Genomic DNA, 22,808 nt, shown 5'->3' with positions numbered 1-22,808 from the left:
CTATGCTTGCCTGTTGTTTACTAGATATTCTATGACGCTTGTACATGTATTTCCTGATTTTGTTCTCAAGGACTCCATGAGGTATGTGTTTTTATCCCCAGTTCACATATTAGGAAACTGACAATGGTTAACTTGTGCTGAAGTGAGATTTAATTCTAGGGCTTCTCACTTCCAGTTGTCTCCTTTGCATAGTGTTAGAGGTTCTTGAAAGGAAATTTTAGGGTTAGTGAGCTTACATTTTAGTTAGGAAGACAGGACAGACACTTGACTGGATAATAACTCAAGAAGTGAGTTCGCCATAATGTTAAGGATGTAGCAAACTAGCTTTTTTGTGGTGGGTGGAGGGATATGCGTTCCATGACTGACCCCTAGTTCTTGTACTAGCTAGTTGTGAGACCTTGGTTTTTTCATTTGCAGTATGAGGCAGTTTTAATAGACAATTTATCAAGTGGTAAAATCCGCCAAGTTGTCTTAGTTCACTCAGGCCCCATCTAGCTCTACAACAATAACAGCTATTATTTATTGAGCATGCAGGCTATCAGACTGTGCAGGTACTTTACTTGAATTTGTCATTTAGTCCTCTCAATCACGATGAAGGGGATATAGTGTTACCATCAATTGAGGAAACTGAGGCTAAGTGAATCTTGGTCCATAAAATTAGTAAGAGGCTGATTCAAGATTCAGACCCTGATCTTTCAGACTTCAGAGAGCCTGATCTTTTCAAACATTGTAGTGTGATTTTTTTGACGTACAAAATATATGGCTTACCAAGTTTTTAATCATAAATTACTATTAATGCACTGGAAATCAAGAGGACTGAATTAGGATTCCTGGAGAAATGAGTTGAGCTATGTCTTCACTTGACAAAAATCAACTCTTTCCAGTGTGGTAGCCACTAGTCATGGGGCTGAAATATGGTAATCTAAGTTGAGATGTGCTTCAATTATAAACTACACACTATATTTCAGAGACTTAGTATTAAAAAAAATGTATGTCATAGTTTTAAAAGATTGATTGCGTGTTGAAATCATTTTAGATACCTTGGATGAAATAAAATTATTAAAATTTTACCTGTTTCTTTTTACTTATTTTAATATGCCTACTAGAAAACTTAAAACTAGATATGTGGTTCGAATTATAATTTGTGCTGGATATGACTATCCATATATTTCTATCATTGTCAATTGCGAACTTTATATTGATTATGTAAAGTATTTGGTTAATACTTGAAATACTTTCTATATGTGCATATATAACTCCTTATTTAAAATTTCTTATGATGTGGCACTTATTGGAAATCTTGCCATGCAGCTTTTTTTTTTTTGAGAGTGCCAGAGCCTTTTTTAAAATTTATTTTCCAATTACAGTTGACATACAATATTAGTTTCACGTGTACAATGTAGTGGTTAAACATTTACATACTTTACGAAGTGATCACCCTGGTTGAGTAATAATACGTAATCATCTGACATCATACGTAGTTATTGCAGTGTTATTGACTATATTCCCTATGCCAAGTAGTATTTTTGAGAAAAGGCTTTAGAAGATTCTTTGGCATGTATTTAGCAAATAGTAAGAAACTCTGTTTTGATGGTTGTTAAATTTTTTAGGACCAAATCTTCATAAACAGTTCAGGAAGACAAAATTAAGCAGTTCAAGGCATTGCTTTATTAATCTGAACATATGTATTAAAATGTATAACAATCCTTTTATTTATCCTTACATTAAAGAGGTTGAAAGCCATGGAAAAATTGAACCATTAAATTTCAGTAATATCAGTAGTTTTATTAATTTGTCTCTTAATACTCTATCTAGCCTCAGCATTTTTTGCTTAGCTTTTTTGGGAGGGTGAGTAGAGGTCTCCTCCAGTAAAAATTGATGGAGTTTATAGATACTGTTGGCAAAGGAGTATGCATTCCCATGTAACAATTTCTTCAGAATAATTAATCATTAAAACTTTTCTTCCCATATTATAACTTGTTGCTCTCATGGTTTTTCAGGTTCTTTTCAAGTTTTGCAGTGATTTGATGTGTGTACTTGGCACATAGTAGGACTTGAATACATATTGAATGAACAAATGACTGTCATTCTTGGCTTTTGGACACTGATGCATTGTTAAATTTAGTGTAACTGCATATATACAAAACTACCTTTTTGATTTTGATGCAAACTGAACTTAATTTTTTTAGGTGATATATATTGATTCTGGTCAAGTTCAGATATTGTCAGAGAACTTTATGAATAAAGAGGAAAATGATAAGGAGCTTCAGCTCTGCAACAGGAAAGTCATAGGAGTTTTCGGTGGCCATTTGGAACTACTAAATCATTCTCTTTCAAGGAGAATTATTGGATATTATAAACTTGTGAAATTAACAAGCCAAGAACATTGTTGCTATGCAAGCATTAATTGATATTAATGCGTTTTTTTGTTGTTTTTTTAATGGTGAAACAGTAGTTTATTAGAAGAGATGGTACACTCCAAAGAAATAGGAGTGCACCCAAGCAGCAGAGAATGGCTCAAGGGCCCAAGGTAGCATTATTGGGAGAAATAGTACACTCCAAACGATTTGAAGAGGGCCCAGAGCAAAGGCAAAGCTCAAGAGGCTCGAAGGGCTAATGCGTTCTTAAGAAATTCTCACACTTTCATTGTTACTTGTTTATTCAGAACAGTTAACTGGTCAATACTAAAAAATGATGAAGGCTTGCTTTGAATAACTTTTTTCGTTAATAGAACTTAATTCCATAGCGATGCAATAATTTCTGTAATGTATGAGGTCTGACAATTAAGTTCGCAAACTCATCCTAGAAAAAGTGCTACATTACCTCATTGCTGAATATCACTATGGTCACCTTTGAAGCACTCCCCTTGGGAAGCTGTGCACCGACGCCAGCGTCTTAGTCCACCCTTCAAAGCAATTGTAGAACTTTTCCTGAAGTGGCCATCAAGATTTCGTTGTGTTACCCTTGATGTCCTGAATGTCATCAAAATGTCTTCCTTTCAACATTTCCTTTATCTTCAGGTAAAGAAAGAAGTCATTGGGGGCCAGATCAGTTGAGTAAGGAGGGTGTTCCCATACAGTTATTTGTTTACTGGCTAAAAACTCCCTCACAGACAGTGCCCTGTGAACTAGTGCATTGTCGTGATTCCAAGAGCCATGAATTGTTGGCGAAAAGTTCAGGTCGTTTAACTTTTTCACTCAGCCTTTTCAGCACTTCCAAATAGTAAACTTGGTTAACTGTCCAGTTGATGCTAATTTATAATGAATCATCCCTCTGATAGCAGAAAAGGTTAGCAACATCGTTGCAACAAGTTGGCGAACTTAATTGTCAGACCTTGTATAATTAGTGAATTTGCAGACTACTTTGTAGAAATGTGTCCATTGATTTAAAATAATTTTCATGTATAGATTTTAGTTATGCCTTTAAAAAAGTTTAAAGTTAAGACATGTTTTGATTGCTGTAGCTGTCTTGAATGTTTGTGCTTATTGGAAGCAAATTACAACTCAGATCTTTTAGGTGTTGTAAACATCAAACAAACAAGTTCATTACTTAGAATGTAGGTTTGCGATCCCTAGAGATGGAAAAATTGAAAAGTTGCAGGGAATGGTGATGTGTATACATATGTGCTGTGTGGAAAATGTGCTGGCTGACAAAGTGGTTAAGATATTATCTCAATTCTTTAAAAAATATTTACATACATATACATATGTGTAATTTCAGAAGTGCATAAATATATAAAAACTTGCTTTATTGCAAATTTTTTTTCCTTTTGTTTCTCTTTGCTCTCCTTTACCACCTGATCTCTTCCCAACTTCATTTTAGGTAACCCATTTATAACCAAGTATATATTGTACCTGATATTTCTCCATACTCGGTAGAGTGGTATAAAGATACACATTCAGATAAATTGTAGGTTTTTTCCATACAGTATAACTGGATGTATACAAAAAACTACATTTTTGATTTTGATAGAAATTGAACTTAGATTTTTTAGGGGGTACGTATTGATTCCGGTCAAGTTCAGATAATTGTTGCAGAACTTTATGCATACAGAGCGAAGTATAAAGATAAGGTAATCTACATCTTGGTTATTTTCACTTGGAGTATTAATTTTTCACTGGTTACAAAATATTTCGTAGTAAGAATTACTGTGAAACCCAGCCATTCCCCAGTTAATAGACATTCATTTTGTTTTCAATTTTTTGCTACTCCACATCTGTTTCCACTGGATCGGTTTCAAAGAATGGGATAGCAAATGAAGCCAGGAATCTTACATTCCTTACCCTTCCTGCCCTAGGTCCTTTCTTTTTTCTCCTATCGCATAGTAAATAGTGGATGAGACCAATCTTAATAGTGAAACTCTACCATAGTGTCTTCAGTGAGATTCTCCCCCCTTCCCCAATGAGTTCTTTTTATATCTGTTAACTGTAGATGTAGTCCAGAAACATAAAGTGTTTTGTTATAAATTATTTAAATTACCTGACCCACAAGTTCCAGGAAGGTTTACCATGTTGTGAAGGAAGGGAGTAGCTTTACTTCTGGCACACCTTTGCGTGCCTGCGAGTTCCTTAGTTTAAGAAGCTTCAACTCCTTCAGTTTGCGATTGACATAGATATAGATATAGGTCTAATTACTTAGGTTATGATGGTCTGCATCTTGGAGCCTCTAAGTTCATTTTCTCAACCTAATAGTTTCTCATCTGAATTATAAAACAATTTTTTCTCAGTGTTTCAAGGATGGTGTACAGCTAGTACCATTCTAGATGCATGGGAGAGAAGTTAATTCGTTACACGAAGTGAATGCCTTAATGATTGGGCTGTATTGACTTAGAACTCTATTTAAGAAATACCGTTTGCTGTATTCAGTTTTCTGTTATTTCATTTTGTAAATTGGATGATGTATGTATAAAGTACACAGTAGGACAACAGGTGATTCTGACTGCTGACATATTGACTTGAGATATAAAAGTAAGCCAAAGGTGGAGATGTCTTTATAGTTGGAAGTTGGGTTTACAGTCATGGAATAGGTTTTTTTTCATATATAGATTTGGGAAGTGAGTTGAAGATCCGTACAATTCCATTGTATGGAGAATGGTATCAGTTTTAAAAGATATTAAGTAATATTGCCAGTTAATCTGTAAGTGGTAGTTTTTTATCTTTTAGAATTTTTTTTACTTATTGAAAGATCATCTTAGAATACATGGATACATAAAATGAAAAATAAAGGCATGTAAATTTAAAAGAAAACTTAAATTGGTTAAAACATCTTTACGTTCAGATGATTGTGTTTCTTTTCACAATATCTTTCTCAGTGCCATGGAGAGCATTGATATTGCAAGCATTCTTTAAAAGAGCTCTCTTGTATTATCTCCAGGATTTTCTTCCAAGAATTTTCACACACTCTGCAAGTTTTGATGCTGATGCTTTCTTGATTTTATCAGAAGGTGTCAACAGGACAACCTTCTGGTAAGAAACCTCAAATCTTTCCTAAATGGTTTGCTGAATTAAATGTTTAGGGGTTACAGTCAAGTGTCACAGAAATTCAAGCAAACCAAGTTTGGGCATGCTTAAATCAGTGCCATTTGTATCCTGACTGCCATGTGGCTATCAGCTCTTCTAAGAAGCATCCACATTTCGGAGATGTTAAATTGTTAGAATTGATGGAGTAGGAAGGTAGTCTGGGGCCAGAGAATGAATCTACAGATAAACTTATAATTGATCAAAGGGTAACAAGTGATAAATCTATTGTGACAGTTGTTGAAAAACAAAACGTGAGGCAAATTTTACATAAATTATGCTATTTCCTTTTTCATGATTATGTTTTTGAATTCACATTTATCCACAGCAGTAAACTTTGCCTGATGTAGTTGGGGACAATGGAGACTTAATCCAGTCAGAGAATATGCCCAATAAGATGTTAACAAATTGAGTCTAATGCCTCTAATACCCTGTTTCCCCGAAAATAAGACCTACCCGGACAGTCAGCTCTACTGCGTCTTTTGGAGCAGAAAATTAATATAAGACTGGGTCTTATGTTAAAATATATACATAAATAAAATTTTTACTCCAAAAGATGCATTAGAGCTGATTGGCTAGGTCTTATTTTCGGGGAAACAGTATATAGAGAATTCTAATCAGGTTAGAGAACAGTATTTTATCATGAGTTTGCTTCAGTAATTAAGCCATCAGTTGTAGAATTCCAACACATTGGAGAAGGCATCAAAAATAGTTATTTCACTGTTGTGCCAAATAAATTGAAAAATAAAATCTCTGAATTTCACACCAGTGATCCTGAGAAAGACTTAAAAGAAGAAAAAGTGACAGGTCTTACAGCTGGAGAGAATCTTACCTAAGAATACTCGGTCAAGTTTGAAGGAGGCAGTAAGTCATGTGTGTGAAAACTTTTTAGTTGCATAAGAGAATAAATATGAATTAGAGGTTTGATCCTTGATGGATCTCTTGCTTTTTACCACTTAAGATTGGAGTCTTTAAAAACCTACCCTCCATTTAGGAAGATTGCATTGTTCCTTGCTCAATCTATCGGCAATCAGCAACTTTTTAAGAAGAATTTTGAAATTTAAGGGTTACAGCTTTAGGGTATAAATCTTGGGTTTTTGGATCTGGTCTTCCTTTCTGAATCTTACTTTTAGTTGAGAATTCAGGCTGTCTAGTTTCTGTTAGTAGTTTGCTGAGTATTAAGGTTTTTAAGTTTCTGTTTCCTTTTATAAGGAATGTAAATTGGGGGTAGTAATGAATTGCGTCAGTAGGAAGTCTGGATTTTTGAAAAACTTAAAGCAGTAGATGAATTTGAAGTGATACTTTGCAGTTAAAGGAATTTCTCTAGGCTAGGATGATGGTATGTCCTTAATGAATTCAGTGGGAAGGTTCTCAAAAGGGATTCATACATCTCTATAGATTGTAAGCCATAGTTTAAGCAAAGTCTCTGATAAATGGATCAGTACTTTAAACATTAAAGTTTTATTTTAACTTGAATGTATGTTTTGGACAAGATAGCTGTCTTTCCAACATCTAGATTTTGATTTTTATTCTGGAACATTACCTTAACTAGACTTTTTAGGAAAGGTGCCTTATTTTTTTTAAATTAGTATTGCTACCAGACTTATTAATCTTCTGGAGTTTAAAACTATGAATTAACAAAAACGTTTTTACATCTGATTGACAATTTAATGAAAACAGCTCCAGACAAAAGATGAAGCTTTACATTTGGTATTTTTAATCTCCTAGGGAGTGAAACTTTGGTGCTATATATGGTAGATGTGTATGGTTTCAACTTCCTTTGTCTAATTTAATGAGGGGTCTGGAAGACCTATAACAAATTTTGTCTTCAGAGTCATTAGCCAGGATCCATAATTCATCTATTCTTATTCTTGACTGTATCTCAGTCTTTGAATTCCTGAAATATATTCATACCATGTTTCTTTCTGTTTAACCAGTAGGATTCCTACCCCCACCTTCCCATTACTACTCTCAAGTTGGAAAAAACTTCTGTTTTTCAGCTGTAGTGTTCTGTAACTTCAAAAATTTATCCTTAAATTAGGCAGGTATCCTGTGCACCTGTTCTTTCCATAGGTCAGTTAAACTCCCACTTCAAAATTGCCAAACAGCTTATGCAAATGTTTAAAAAATGAAATTGATCTTTATAGTCAGACAAGGATCTAAAAGATGTACAATGGGAGGAGAAAAGCAACGTTTAGAACAAATTGTAATAAATGTATAATGATTTATATATTACTCATATTACAACTTTGTGTGTATGTGAATTACTCATTCACGTAGTTCATACCCATTCTTCCCTTCTCTTATCAGTTCAGCTGGTTGTTACTAACTCATCTGAGAATATTATAAGTTGGGAACTTTGTTGTTTGTTTCCCTCTCCTTCCATTATTTTGTATTGATATGGTTTTACTATTTTAGCTCTTAGGTAGTATATTTATCACACTTTTTGTTTGTGGCTTTTGGGTTTTGTATTTTTGGTTACAAAGTCCTTCCTTAGTCCAAGGTTATAAATAATTTACTGTGTTTTCTTATAGAATCTTTATTTTTTAAACAAAAATTTGAATATCTCATCCACTGATTTTTTTCTGTGTGAAGAAATTCATTTTTATTTTCCTCAATGAAATGTCCCAATGCTATTTAAAAATAATCCATTTGTTAATTTCCTCAATGACTTAGACCTACTTTTGGGATCTGTGTCTGTTCCCTTTAAATGTTTTTTTTTGTCTCGGTTAATGTAGCTTTAAAATAAGCTTTAATATTTGGGTAGGGAGTGTATTCTTGTTATCCCCTACTCCATTTAAAGGGTTCCTTTTTGAATGCTTGCTTGTATATTTTTAAGATAGACGTTAGTATAATTTTATTAAAAGTAACCCCGTCCCCCCAACAGAATCATAGACTCCCTTAGTATTTTAGTGGGATCCCATTTAGGGATTCCATTTATAATATCAAGTGCCTCTATCTAAGAATGTGAAGTGGTTTGCATTTTTCTAAATATTACATTCATTAGCCAAGTTTCCAAGATTTCTGCACATAGGTTCTGCATATTTTTGTGGTGGTTGTTGAGGGCATTTCTAGGGTTTTATTTTTTGAATGCTGTGGATAGTAGAATAATTTCGTCTGTTTTATTTTTCAGCTGCTTACAGTTTTTGTCCAGGAAGCTTAATTGATTATTGAATCTTTGAGTTTTTAAAAATTTTTGTTGTAGGCTACGTTAGGCTTTTGAAAAATCAATTCTTAAAATAGTGCTTTCGCTATTTAGGATTCCTGCTATTCCCTTCATTCCCCACTTTACACATAATTTATGGCATTCCTGGATTTTTTACCCTGTGATGCTGTTATTTTGTCCAGCAGAACTTTCTAAGATACTTTGATCACAGTTCAGATGTATTACACTGTCTTGTTACTGATGATTATTTTTAAGTTAAGAGTTTCAAGTACATATTTTTGACTGTGTGAGTGCATTAAGAAACCATTTTATAAAGATGCCTTAGAATCTTCCACATTTGCATATGTACGCGAAAAAGAAAAAGAAATGTGAAAAGCTTTGTTATGAGAAATATGGTTTCTGGGCCAGATGAATGTGAATAAGGAGAGCGATAACATCCCCAAAGGTTGGATTAATACCAGGAGGACAAAGTTATGGAGACTTGAAGTTATAAAGCCCCACCTATACCGTTTCAGACAAATATGGCCATGGTTATTTGTAGCCATAGTTATCTGACTCACAGATTTTGGTAATGATCCAACCCTGACATTTTGGGTCTCTTGAGCATAAAGGGACCCATCATTCTGATAACATGGAGAGTATTGACTTGAGTCCTGCATCAAATGGACACAATTTACTAGAGTCCTGGTCACCAGAAGTACCTTATTCTTAGAATCTATGGTTTGGAGGTTGAAACATATTTTCTAATTGTTCACTATAGCCCAAATGCACTTTAAGGACCCATCCTTAATCCATTTCATCTTATGCCTGAAGGATATTAGCAATAAGTCGGGGTCCAGAGCTGTATTTTTCCTTAAAGTTTGTGAAAAATGCACCCAAATAAAGCCGATGCTGATGTGGTGGAAGTAAAGTGGGGATGGGGTAGGTTTTCATTATATGGAGAGTAGAATTTCCCAGTGACTTGGAGCTCTGATTTGAACTAATCCACCTTATAAATTATACAGAAATGATAAGGATTAGCAAACGAAACATTCCAAACTCTCAAAGTTGTGAAGGACTAGTGAAAGTTGAAAGTATGACTAACCTCTGGTGGCAAGGTGTGTTTTACTCTAATATTCATGAACTTGAAAATTCAGTTTCTGACATGTTTCTTAGAAATGGCGAGGGTATAATAAAAATAGATATGCTGGTAACATAACTGGAAGTGCTGACCAAAAATGACTGCTGAAAGTGGATGTGTGGATGAACTACTAGAAATAGCGAAATTGACCAGGAGGTCATTATTATAGCATGGTCATATAATCAGAGCTTGAACTGGAATTGCAGCTTTTAATTTTTAGGTTTGGGAGGAGAATGTAGAGTAAAAAAAGTCTCTAGAGTTGCAAGACAGGAGCTACTATAGAACTTTTGAAAGTACAGTATGTCCTCAGTGTCATCGATAGGTTCTTGGAAACTGCAACTAAGCAAAGCAACCTACAACTAAACCAATTTTATTTACCATATGCTAATTGGTATATAAACAAGAGTTAAGTTCCTGAAGCATATTTTTTATCACAAAAATGTCACCAAACTTCTAAATAAAGACCCCAAACACTTCTAATATTAAACATTGAAATGTTAGCTATACAGACATTTAAGAAAGATTAATAAAAACAAGTGATAGAATTATTTTCTAACCCGCTTCTTCCATTTCAGTGTCATGGAGGGCTGGAACCCATCCTTGCAGTTCAGGATGCAAGATGGAAACCAGCCCTGGACAGGAAGCCCTTCCATTGTAGGGCACAGTCACCCACAATCACTCAGACAGGGACAATTGAGACCTGCCTCTTCACCTCCCGTGCACATCTTTGGGATGTAGGAGGAAACCCATGCAGACATGGGGAGAACGCACAAATCCACACAGGAGTAACCCTGAGTGGGAATTGATCCTCCCTCCCCCCCATCAATGTTACAGTGAAATGACATTTTTCGAGGACCCGCTGTACTGATTTTTAGGTCTCACATGAGGATATTTGCATTGAAATGTCCTAAAGAAAATAAAGTGATTTTATTTCTAGCCCCATCTGTTATTCTGTCCTCTCCATGTTACAAAGATTTTCTGGGTTATAATGCTGGTCTTGCTTTAAGGTTTTTCCAGTGCCATTTTGTTTCACAGTTTTTGGTTTGCTGATTTGCTTAGAACAGGGGTGTCCAAACTGCGGCCCGTGGGCCAACTGCGGCCCGCAATCCGTTTTTAATTGGGCCACAGCAAATTACAAAAATATATTTAGTTTACTTAAAAAAACCAGGTAAGGCAATACAAATACGTACTTCACCTCGAGTGAGTGGCCCAGCTATTTGTGTATTTTACCGCATACGGCCCTTGGTAAAAAACGTTGAAAAAAGTTCGCGCACCCCTGGTTTAGAATAATGTCTAAGGCATAATTAGTTGTTGCTTTGGATTTGTTTTGTTTTATGGTTTGTTCTTTTAGTTATTCTTCTATTTGCTTTGGAAATTTCTCAAGGTTTTTTTTTGCAGTTTTCTCTTTATTTTTTTCTTGTGGGTTTATGCCTTAAAATCCCTTTTACTATTTAATGGACTTCTGGGAGAGATGAGGTAAATAGGTACGTTCATTTTTCTGCCATGTTTTAACCAGGTACTGCAAATGTGTGTGCTCACTCAGCTAGTTTATAGTGCACATTGTGGAGTCAAGTATGATAAGATGTTTTAGAAAAGTATTTACTAAGTGCCTAGTGTTTGAAAGTGTGCGTGAAAGCATTTGACTAAGGTTGAGAACTTTGCAGTTCTGATTGACAGAAAATAAAGTGTCATTTAATGTCAGTTGTAATCGTACAAGTGCCAAGGACTGCTTCACATGGTTACTTAGTGGTGGAGCTGTTCTGCACCCAAGTCCTTTGCTCTTTCTTTAATATGTCTTGTCTTAACGGTTCTTTTAGCTGCATCAGTCAAATGAAGACAAAGTAAAAACACTAATTTCAAAATTAATTTCAAGGCTAGAAAATGACTACTGATTTTTTTATTGAGAATCTGTATTTGTTCCAAAATGGTTTTGAGGCAGTGTACTCAGTATAGTCCGATGTTGTTTTTTTTTTTTTTAAACAAAGGAGGAAGAGAAGTTGTAGGAAAAAGAAGATAATGGCAGGGTTAGCGTTCAAAATGTAGTCATGCCTTTTATTAAAGATGGGTTATAATTTAATACTTATAACTAATATTTGTGATAAATTTGAGTCCTATCTTCATGACAATTACTGTGGTAAACATTAATTATTTCTCATAATTTCATGGGATATGATACTGTAATGAATCGTTAGGTTCTTAAAGCTCTATGTTCAAGAATATGTAAGTGATAAGAGCCTAGGATGTGAATCCTGGCATCCCAACCCTAGAGCCTGAACTATTAGTCACAGTACAAATACTGTCTCAGTTGAGTATTGACTAATACCTATGAGGTTTCAGGCGTGAGATTTCTTTTTCCTAATTCCAAGGTAGGTGTGTGAAACTGAGGTTATGGTTTTATGTGAAAACTAAGGTTCAGAGAGTTTAAGTAACTTCCAAGGTCATACATTTTACAAATGATGGAGATGGAAATCAAACCTATATTTGTCTAATTCCAAGCTCTGTGTTCTTTTCCGTACCCCGTTATTGTCTTTGTATCTTTAATATCGCCTTTTAGAGTTAACGTTTAATTGAATATTGATATGTTTTTAATTATGTTCTTGTTTTTTTCAGGGCTTTATCAAAGATGTTCATGAAGACTCCCTCACAGTTGTTTTCGAGAACAAGTAAATTATTTTTTATTGATAGAGATCTTAATTTTAAAGATGGGTAGTCCCAAACTGTTTGCTTTTGGGTGGGGTCTTTGATGGTTTGACTATCTTGTGAGTTCAGATAATTCTCGTTTTGATAACTCTTCCCGTTTTTCTTCCCACATTTTATTTGTAACCTTTTTCATGACCCTTTTGTTTGCTAAAGCACATGAATATGAATCAGTAAGTAATTTTTGTAAAAATAGATGGCACAAATGGGATTATAATATGCTTAATTCTTAAAAATGCAAAATGTTTAAATGATGTAGCAGGCCTTCCACGTGCTGCTGGTAGTCAGAATAAATAAGTAACAGGCCACTTTTATTTGCTTGACATTAACAAGGAATAATATCAATTGTATAAATACTGTAAGGGCTAGGTGATCTAAAAATGTGAATGGTAGTATGCTGGGCTTGGTTAGGAAGGGTTATAAAGGAGCACTGCTGTATAACTGAACCATCAGAAAAGGAAAGTGTAAGTTCAACTTACGCTTTTAAGCTGCTTCAGGAACTGCCTGAAAAGGTATCTGCCCAACAGCTGTTTTTTGTAGAAACAAGTGTGATGATTTCTGTCTCTGATAGCTGCCATTTAGACAATAATGGTGGAAAGAAAGCACTCAAAACTCTTTTTACTTGTCTTCTACTGTTTTACCGCCCTATTGGCAGATAGATGTGCTGGTATACCTCCCTGGCATATGAATGACCTGTTAGAACTTGAAATTATTCATCAAAGCAGCTTATACAACACACAAAATGTCAATTAAGCAATAGCTAAATCAGTAGTTTTGAAACATATTTGCCTCAAAAATTAAAAGTAAGCTTTTTTTATAGGTTTTCATCATGTATATGTTCATTGTAGAAAAAGATAAATTCTATGTGAGAAAATTGAATCTTGTAATTCAACTATTCAAAATAATAGAGTAATTTTCTGTATTTCTGTGAATAAGCGCACTAAAAAGGAATTAAGCAGTTTATATTGTTTTATAATCTCTGAAATTATGTTGCTTTAATGGGTCACATAGTTGTAAATGTGTTTGAAATAAGTTGATCCCATTGCTGTTAATTTGGCAGCGGTGTAGATGGGGTATTGTATCTACGTCATTACTATGAATGTAGCCTATTTCATTTGCAGAATGTATGTACTGTTCCCTTAGGATGAGTAATTTGGCAGGTAATATGTAATTATTTTTAATGATGTTAGTTATTTATAAGCTTCATCAAAAGTCATGCAAAATCTGTTCTACCTCAACAAACTAATTAGTTGGAAAAACATATAATATGAAAGTGGTTTTTCTTTAGGGAAAAATGATTCATTTGAAAAATATACAGCACTAACATAAACTATATACTAGCTTTCATATTATGGGCTATTAGAATAATGTATTACTAAATTGTTAATTTATTTTCTAATTCTTCAGTTGGCAACCAGAACGTCAGGTTCCATTTAATGAAGTTAGATTACCACCACCACCTGATATAAAAAAAGAAATTAGTGAAGGAGATGAAGTAGAGGTATGTATTTATAAGTTTATTTTCTTGTGTTCGTATTTTTTTTTTTAAAAATATTCTTGTAGGAAAATCTATTTAGCTGATGGAGAATAAATCAAATTCATTTTCTCTCTATGTTGGTAATTGGTGTGTAATGTAGCAATGCTTGAGTTTTGGAGTCAGAACTGGGATTCCTGTCTCTCAGCTCTACCATTTTTAGCTTTGGTTGGTCAAGTTTCTTTTTCACTAAAATGAAAATGAAATAATATGAGAGTTAAGGATGGAAGGCATTTGAATTGCTTTGCACAGATTCTGGCACAGAATTGTATGATGTTGGTCTCTGTTTTCCTTCTTTTTGCTAATTACTTTAACATTTATCTTGTGCTTTTTCCTCAGTATCTTTATAAAATAGTCATCCTTTATTATAGATATAGAACATTAATACAGTTTACATGTACTTTGAAATATTGTAATTAGTATACTGCCTTGTTGAATATTCTAGAAATATCTGGAAATTTTTTAAAATACAGAAAAATAAAATGAAAAAAAAAATCACTGCCCAGAGATTAAAAACCACTGTTCACAGGCTACATATCATTCCCAGGCTCTCCTTTCTCTCTTTTTAAAAAATAAGAATGAGATCATATTGTACTGCTTCTTTGTATCTTTTTTACACCCAGTAGATCTTGAATGTTTGACTTCAGTATGTTAATATTGTGGGTTAATATGCCTGCTGTTCTGTGAGAAGAAACTTGACAATTGTTAAATAGGGGTGTAATGATTTTGTTGGAGATAGAAAATTGGATTTTCAAGAAATTAATACAACTCCTCCCAGGTTCTCAAATAGGCTAAATATGTTTCTCACAAGGAGTTGGCTTGATAGTATTAAAGGAGACTGGTTTTCAAATCTCATTTGTACCCAGTTTATATACGGTGGGGTCGGGGAACTGGGGCATAGGAGAACCTTTACTGATGAAATAGCTATCTGAAGGTGTTTCTAAACATCTAACAGTGCATGTGTGCCAGACACTTCTGAGCACTTCGGAAATGAACTCATTTAGTTAACCTACTTTTGTTCGTATGTTTTTCTTATGGTAAATTTTCTTGGAGTTCACATTAATTGTAGATAATATGCTAGGAAACCAAAGAATTGTGGTTTAGTTTTTTAACCCCTGACAACCTGAATTTCCATTTTAAAATTCTACCTAGATTTTAATTGCTTGCTCTTAAGTGTACTGTCCAGTCTTTCATTTTTGCTAAATCAAAGCATATTATAACTTAATTGTGTCAGGACACCACGAGCCCACTCCCTAATTTTACAGCCTTCACTTTACTCACTCTTTTCTTTTGTAGTTGATTTGACCAAAAGTGGGTACTAAGAACTTTTATGTAAGGAGACCTGTAACTGTAGTCTACATGTGGTGTGTGTTTGTGGCCTTCAGGGAAATGTCTTAGATGGTATGGGAAGACATGGGGGAAACAAAGTTGCAAAGTGACTTGAAAATTAAGTGTGAAGTAGGGGTAATTGGTGGTGGGTGCTATGACTTGAGACAGTGATGCTGCTGATTACTGTACTGTGTTCACTTGGACTTTTGACTCCAGTGCAAATATTTTTCTCACTATTTTATCCTTTTCTAATCAGTATCTTTCTTTGAAGATGGATGAAAGAGTTTGATTTGTTTTCAATTTTCAAAATTTATTTAGAGGTTTTTTTTCTTCCTGAATTCTGGTGATGACTCAGGTCAAACAAGGAATGACTTAGTTTTGGAAATGTTCTAGAATTAGAAATACGTGATGGTAAATTCTGAGAGTAGTACTTTTTGTATTTTTTAAATTGTGGTTCAGACACTTACTGGTAGTGTGAAGGCTCAGATTAAAGGAAAAACTTCTTTAAGTGCTGAGGGTGTTGGACTCCAGTCTCAGTCAAGGAAAGTCTTCCCCAGTTTCAAGGAAAGACCATTTTTGTGACTCATTTGGCAATTGATGATTACAGTTTTATGGTTCAGTCTTGGTGAAATTTGCTCCTTACAGTTGTGAGAATCATCTGAAATTAAGATTTTTTTTTTCTTTTAAAAAATTTGAAAATACACATAAAGAAAAAGCTGAAAATTACTCTTGCTACCCATGGAATTAACAGGTTTTTTTGGCTACCAGTAGTTAGGAATCTACAGATGACCTGAAATGTTTAGAAATTATGGTTGTTAGGCTTTATATTTCGAACTTAATACCTTTTTGAAAGCCCTCCCCCTTTAAACTCTAAGCATTGTTTAGTGTGAAATATGAAATGATACAGAATTACATAAAATAAAAAGTGAACCTCTTTTAGTGTAAGTGTGTAGGTGTGATTGTTGTCCACACAAGTTAAATCTTATTTACCAGAGTTGAGTGTCTCTTCATATTTTTTCTTAATACGTTATATATTTGTGATTTTTGTTTTCAGTTAATGAACATAATAGACAGTTTCATGTCTGAGCATACAGATTACCTCATTTTTTCTAAACACCCCATAGTACTCCTTAATACAGATGTATCATAATTAGAAGATTGTGAAGTTATTGACAAATGTTAAAAAACAGAATTAATGGAATTTTATATAAATCATCTTCTGATGACAGATCTAAGTGGTTCAATTGCTGAATCAGATAGCATGTATGTTTAAAATTTTGGTAGTAACAAAATGTATCATTTTTGTCCTCTAAACATGTTGTTTGGATTACTACTTCATAATTTTGCTAACACATGAAAGTATTTGTTTTCTCATTGATTGTTTGGGTTATTACTAATCCAAAATTTTATAAAACTGAAAGAAGGAAGCTGATGTCTTCGGAATCTTCATTTCCTTGATCATCACTAGTGATGCAGAGCGACCTTTAAATTAGTTTATTGGCTGTTAGTCTTGTTTTGTGAATTGTCTGTTTTTATTGTTTGTCCATATAGTTTTTTGATGTAGAAAATCTTTGCTTTTTACGGATAAGTTTTTATGTTATATATTGTGTTTTCTTCCAGGCAATTTAAAAAAAAAACTGTTCAGTGACTTTTGCCATTAACAAGTTATACTTTCACTCATTAAGATCTGCTATTTTTTTCTGTGTTGTCTTCAAAATATTCATTTTAGTATTTCTACAGACTTGGCACCTTTTTTTAAGGGGGTACTTAGTTTTTTAATCTAACTTGATAATTTTTTGGCCACTGTTTCCTTTTTCCTAGTCATAAATATTGTATAATAGCAGTAATTACAGCTGAAACTTGCATAGCAGTAACATGTATAAATATACAACTAACTGGCTCTTTAAACAGGTTATCTCAGTTTAACATAATCTCTTGAGGTCCTGTTCTAAACTCTGAATACTTCACTAACCATTCTGAGGTCATATAGCCAGAAGGTTGGGAAACTGATGACCAGTTTCAGTTTTTGTCCTACAAGTTACTCGTTAACATATCACGCTATATTTATAAGTTGTTGTCAGTTTTGTGCCAGACTCACGACTCTTGTTCTTTTGCCCCTCTGGGAACCCCTCCTCTTCGAAGAAGGGAAAGGTGACTTTGATTTGGCAATTAGTAAATTTAGAACAAAAAAATGATCCAGGGGTGAGCCTTCCATTGAGCTCTTCAGGAATTTATTTAAAGTACAGCCATATGAAATTTCCATATAGTACAGGAATGGTTGAATATTGATGATTTCATATGGTTTACACTGAAATTTTATTACTTTAAAAATATGGCTACTTGAGGTTCGCCTTCCTGCCAATTTATGAGTTATAGAACATAAATTAATGTCATGGTCTAGTAATTAATGTCATAGTCCAGTAATGGCCTCAAGAAGACACTATGATTATAATAGAAAGCTGGTTTTGAAAGGTCTAAAATGTAAAGTTCTGTTTTTAAACTTAGTGTCTTTTTATTTGACTTTTTAAAAAGTGATGGCATATATTTTAAAATCTTTATACCATTTAATATAATTAATTTATTTCAACAAGTATTTGCTTTATGGTTGATTTTGCTAACTAAAGATTGCTGAAATAATGCTCAGCTTATCCAGTTGGAGGAAATGGGAAAATCAAGAGTTCTTTAGCTTTTCTTGAGCTGGTTATATAACATGATGTTCTGGGATATTGAAAGGGCAGTAGAAAACTTTTCCCCCAGTGATTTCACATGACGTGTACCTTGTTTTTTATTATAGGTACTGGCCTTGTTCAACAAGTTATACACACACAGACACATGTTACATAGGAAGCTTCACATCTCAAGCCAATATATAATTTTACATGGTTTTCAAGGTTTTCTTCTTCGGTTTAACATTTGATAATGAAAATAAAATTTTTTTTTTGAATTGTGAAGTTTTTTGGTTGAGATAAGAATTGGCAAGTTCTGGTTCTTGTGACATAAGCCTTTTCTTTCATCTTTCATGGCAGATTGTCAGACATTATGGTTATGCATCTTTATGTTTTAACTATAATATTAGAATAGGTGCCTTAAGAGAAATTAGATAAAGGAGACAAGAATAATTTGAGATAGGACACTCTTACCTTATTTTTTTCCCAGCATTTTGTTTATACAAAAGATACACTATACATAAACTTTTACATACACCTTAAAAATGTTTCCGTTTGATTCTTGTTACCAGTCTGAAAGTTTCAGCTGTCTAGATAGTCTTTCTCATAATACCAAGTTCGTTATTAGTCTTAGTCTTAGGAAAAGCTCATACGCTAAATAAAGAGGTGAACATACTCTATTTTTATCTTTCTCTTTTGGAAAGTGGATAGTTTTTAAGACTTATGAAACCCATTTTTTTAGAGTATCAGCCACAAGTATGAATGAGATAATAATATTGTATAGGTAGATAAATTATATTACTATGTTCTAGATGTTAACCTTCCTTAATGTACATTTTCTATTCATAGATTGTAATGAGATGAAATGGTGGATACAGGGGAACGGTATTCAATAAATGTATCCCATGTTGTTGTAAAGTAGGTCATAATGATTAAGTATTCAGTTTAGTGGTTAACATTATTTAGAAATTTTCTTTATAGTTTGGTGAAAACTGGTAAAAATGTCTATCTGTGGTGTTTATTATTATCTATTTGATTGTGACTTTGAAATGCATAGTTGAACATTATTATTAACTTGAATGAGAAGTCGGTAACATTATGATCCAGACTGGAATTCCATTTAAGTCACAATTTGGTCATGTGCTGGATTTTGAAGACCGTTTTGTAATAAAGTTTGATTTGGAGTTATTTGATGGAAAGAATCCTTAAATAGGCTTTTGGAATTTGATTCTTCATATTCCGTCCTTCACTCCATGAAACTGTAACCGTCAGTCTGAGTACTGTTGTGTTTTTAGGTCTCCCTTGGGCACTTCTTAGTCTCCTGCTTTTTAAAGCTCTTTCTTGGATTTGAAGAAACTTGGAATCTTACATAGCAATGAAAGCCATTGATTTAGAATGTGAATTGCTCTTTGTAATAGTTTAGAGATTTAAGTGAAATCTGAAGAAAGGGAATTTTTATTAGATGCTCTTATTCCAATGACAATAGTCATAAACAAATTCAGTAATCAACATTTGGAACACAGTATACTAGGGTACAGTTTTAATTCTGGGTTATTAAACTGATTTTATTGTATGAGGTGCACTGTCCATTTTATAAAGGATGTGATTTGACCCACAACACTCACTCAAGGGGAGCCACATTCGTAGTTGGCTTTATGAGTGGCTTTGTCTTCCAGACGTAAAGTTACTGATGAAGTTTACAGAGATGGATGTAGGTATAAAATGGGATCCAGCATTTCAGTGTTCAATGAGAAATAAAGCCTCAGGGTAGTCCAACATGGTTCTCTCTCTCTCTGTCTCTCTAAAGGTAAGCTTACATAGGAAGCCAGATTCTTAGAAGGTTGTACTTTGGTGAAAATAGAATAAGAAAAAAGGGATTTAGGTAGTTTTAAAACCAGTCTTTTTCAGCGTTTAAGCTTGAGGCACCCTTCCACTAAAAATAAATCACCGAGAGATCCTCCAGTGGAGCTGAACTGCCTTTCTGAGGTAGTGCTTGTAATCGACAAGAAAGAACTCCTTATACTTAGGGTTTCCTTCTTGTTTTTCTTAATCCTCATTATAATAGGGAAAATAGTCATCATCATTTATCATTTGGGCCCAATAAACCACATTTACTGTTTTTTAAAATTTTTTTAAGTCATTTTACATATAATTTTATGGAAGTAGAAATAATAGTGATGGTCAACATTCTTAGATATCTTAATAAGCATTTAAACATAGTACATACAATTTTTTATTACATATTTTCCTGGTTTTGATAATACATATACCTAAAATGAGTCAAGTTCTTTAAATGTTACTTACTGTTCCTCTGCTATCAATGCAACAACCCCAACCATACCTATCTTATAAATACTGATAATCAAATTTAAAATACATCTCTAATAAGTTCTAGTTTATCATTTCTTCTGGTTCATTTTACACTTGAATTATCAGAGTGTACTACTTTAAGAATATTTGGAACTTTTGGTGGCGTCTAATTTTACTGAACAAAGTATAGTCATCTTGGTGCTATAATTACACCATTTCCATATTTAACCAATTGAATTGACTAATCCATTGAATTTTTTGCATTTCTTCTTCATCTGTTTCTTTCTAGTAATTTTTGTATACACAGCTGCTTTTGGCATTTGGCCACTTAGGAACTGTATCAAGTACATTTTGGTGTGCAGACATAAAAGATGAAAGAATGCTGTTAATGTGTCTTTTTAGAAAAACAGAATGGTCCAGAGTCTTGTTGCAGCATATTGTATAATGAAGTCCCAGTTGAATGATTAACTGGGTGGGAATACTAAATTTCCTTTTTCTCCTTAGAAGTATATTGTTTGGGCTATTCATCTAGGATGTCATCATCTGAAGACTTCATAGTCTGAGATTCCACTTATAATTTCACATTGATCATTAGAATCTAGAATGATGTTGTCTGTCTCTTTGTATCAGTCGATTCCTCTAATAATCATGAAAGTCCTTCCTCTGTAAATTTTCTTCTCTTTTCAATTTTGGGTGGAACATAAAAATTCTGAAATTCTTAACTATTCAACAATAGCTAAAAGCAGACTACAAGAATGGTGTTTCCAGTCTTTTATTTTCTTGAAACACTATGCAGTAAAGAAACTAGAGGATGATGCAGTAGTAATGATATATTTTACTGTTGTGTCCTTACAGGTGATATCATTATTCTTCTGTTTTCTTTAGATTTTTGTTTTCATTTTTTTTTTCAAAGTATAATTGGGAATAACTGATGAATGATGATGAAATAGCAAAGTGTTTCAAGATAATAGGAAAAATAAGATCACTAGATTCAACCTTATAAAAGGGCACACTGGATGCATATTCCAATTGCAAAATAAAGTGAGTTTTAACATTGTTTTTTAAAAAAGTAAAACTTCTTGTTTTATTTTGGAAGATCTGTAAGAAAGAATAAAAGTCATGAAATAGATTTGCTTATAAAATGCAAAAGCTAAAATTGAGTCCTCTGTAGCCTAATTCATACAATTAGGCCTATCTTTTTTTTCCTCATGCCTTTTTTTCAAATTATGGTATACAATACAGTTGATCATGTGGCTTTGGCTTATTCATATTTAACGGTTTTGATATTCCTGCCACTTCGAAGATCACTCTGAGATCATTTTGATAGAAGCTTCAGGCTTTCCGAAACTATTCGCCTATCAGTAGTAGTTTGCATTTGTCTCACAGATGGCTGTTAACATGTATTAGTGGATTTCTCTGCCCACCTCTGTACGGGCAACCTTAGTTCATAAAACCTAGATTTTTGTGGGTACTTCTTAGACATTTCTGCTCAGGCCTCCTTCCCCCCCCCCCCACCGTTTCCCTTGTGTTGAAAATACATGAAAAAAGCTGCTGTGTCATAAATTATCTCTAATAGAAACTTTTCTAATGGATTATGTTAAAAATTTCCTGATAATTACAGATACAGAGCATATACAATTTTTTTAGATAGATACAATTTTTTAAGATATGTACTCTGCTAGATGGACAAATGTGTAAATTTTTTTTTTGTTCAGCTAAACTTCTAGCACATTTGATCTAGGTTCCTCAGCAAGGGATCTAAGGGTCATATCCTCGAAGGAATTTTAAAATTGGGGTTATCATTTTCTGAAAACAATTCTTGATTTCAACATCTTATAGATATCAGATTTAAAATACACTCCCAGTAAGTTCTAGCTTATCCTTCTGATACTTGAACCATCAAAACAGTGCTTGAAATGAACAGTGCTAACAAAGTGAAAGATCTATGTTTTGTACTATGTAACAAAAACTGCTTTGTAAGAAGCATTTCTTTAAAATAATATTTATGCTTAGTAAAGCTTCGTGAATTTGAGTTCAATTGTCAAGGAGCCAATTTGCCCCCAAAAAAGCCTGTTTTATTTTCCAGTAGTAAAATTTAAGCCTACATAACTCTTAATTAAACTACATTTTAACACACCAATTACAATAACATTTTTGATTCTTGAGTTTAATGGGGCTCGTTATTTATAATAAATCATTATTTACAATGTTGAAATCTTTTGGGATGAATTGATGAGGGCTTTTTTTTTTTCTCTCTCTACAGGTATATTCAAGAGCAAATGACCAAGAACCTTGTGGATGGTGGTTGGCTAAAGTTCGAATGATGAAAGGAGAAGTAAGTGATATTAACACTTGGTTTGTGACTAATTTCCAAGGAAACACCTCAACTCTTGGTTTCTGTAAATGTTACTCCAGTTCTGTTTTGTTTCTAAAGTCTACTTCAGAAATAGTTGATCACACATTTCAAAAA

The 22,808-nt window shown here is 33.5% G+C and overlaps 1 protein-coding gene across 6 annotated transcripts in view; it reads left to right on the top strand.

Moving 5' to 3' along the window:
• Positions 1-22,808, top strand: part of FXR1 (FMR1 autosomal homolog 1) — a 54,487-nt gene that overhangs the window by 4,753 nt on the left and 26,926 nt on the right. For all 6 annotated transcript variants that reach the window (XM_033123752.1, XM_033123766.1, XM_033123761.1 and 3 more), the window contains exons 2-4: positions 12,413-12,465; positions 13,907-14,000; positions 22,602-22,673. In XM_033123752.1, coding sequence (XP_032979643.1) covers positions 12,413-12,465; positions 13,907-14,000; positions 22,602-22,673 — 219 coding nt within the window. The remainder of the gene's footprint in view (positions 1-12,412; positions 12,466-13,906; positions 14,001-22,601; positions 22,674-22,808) is intronic.

This window comes from Rhinolophus ferrumequinum, chromosome 2, assembly GCF_004115265.2.
Source record: "Rhinolophus ferrumequinum isolate MPI-CBG mRhiFer1 chromosome 2, mRhiFer1_v1.p, whole genome shotgun sequence".
Classification (NCBI taxonomy): domain Eukaryota; kingdom Metazoa; phylum Chordata; class Mammalia; order Chiroptera; family Rhinolophidae; genus Rhinolophus; species Rhinolophus ferrumequinum.
The sequence above is the reverse complement of the archived record's forward strand: the minus strand, read 5'-3'. Positions and strand labels throughout refer to the sequence as shown.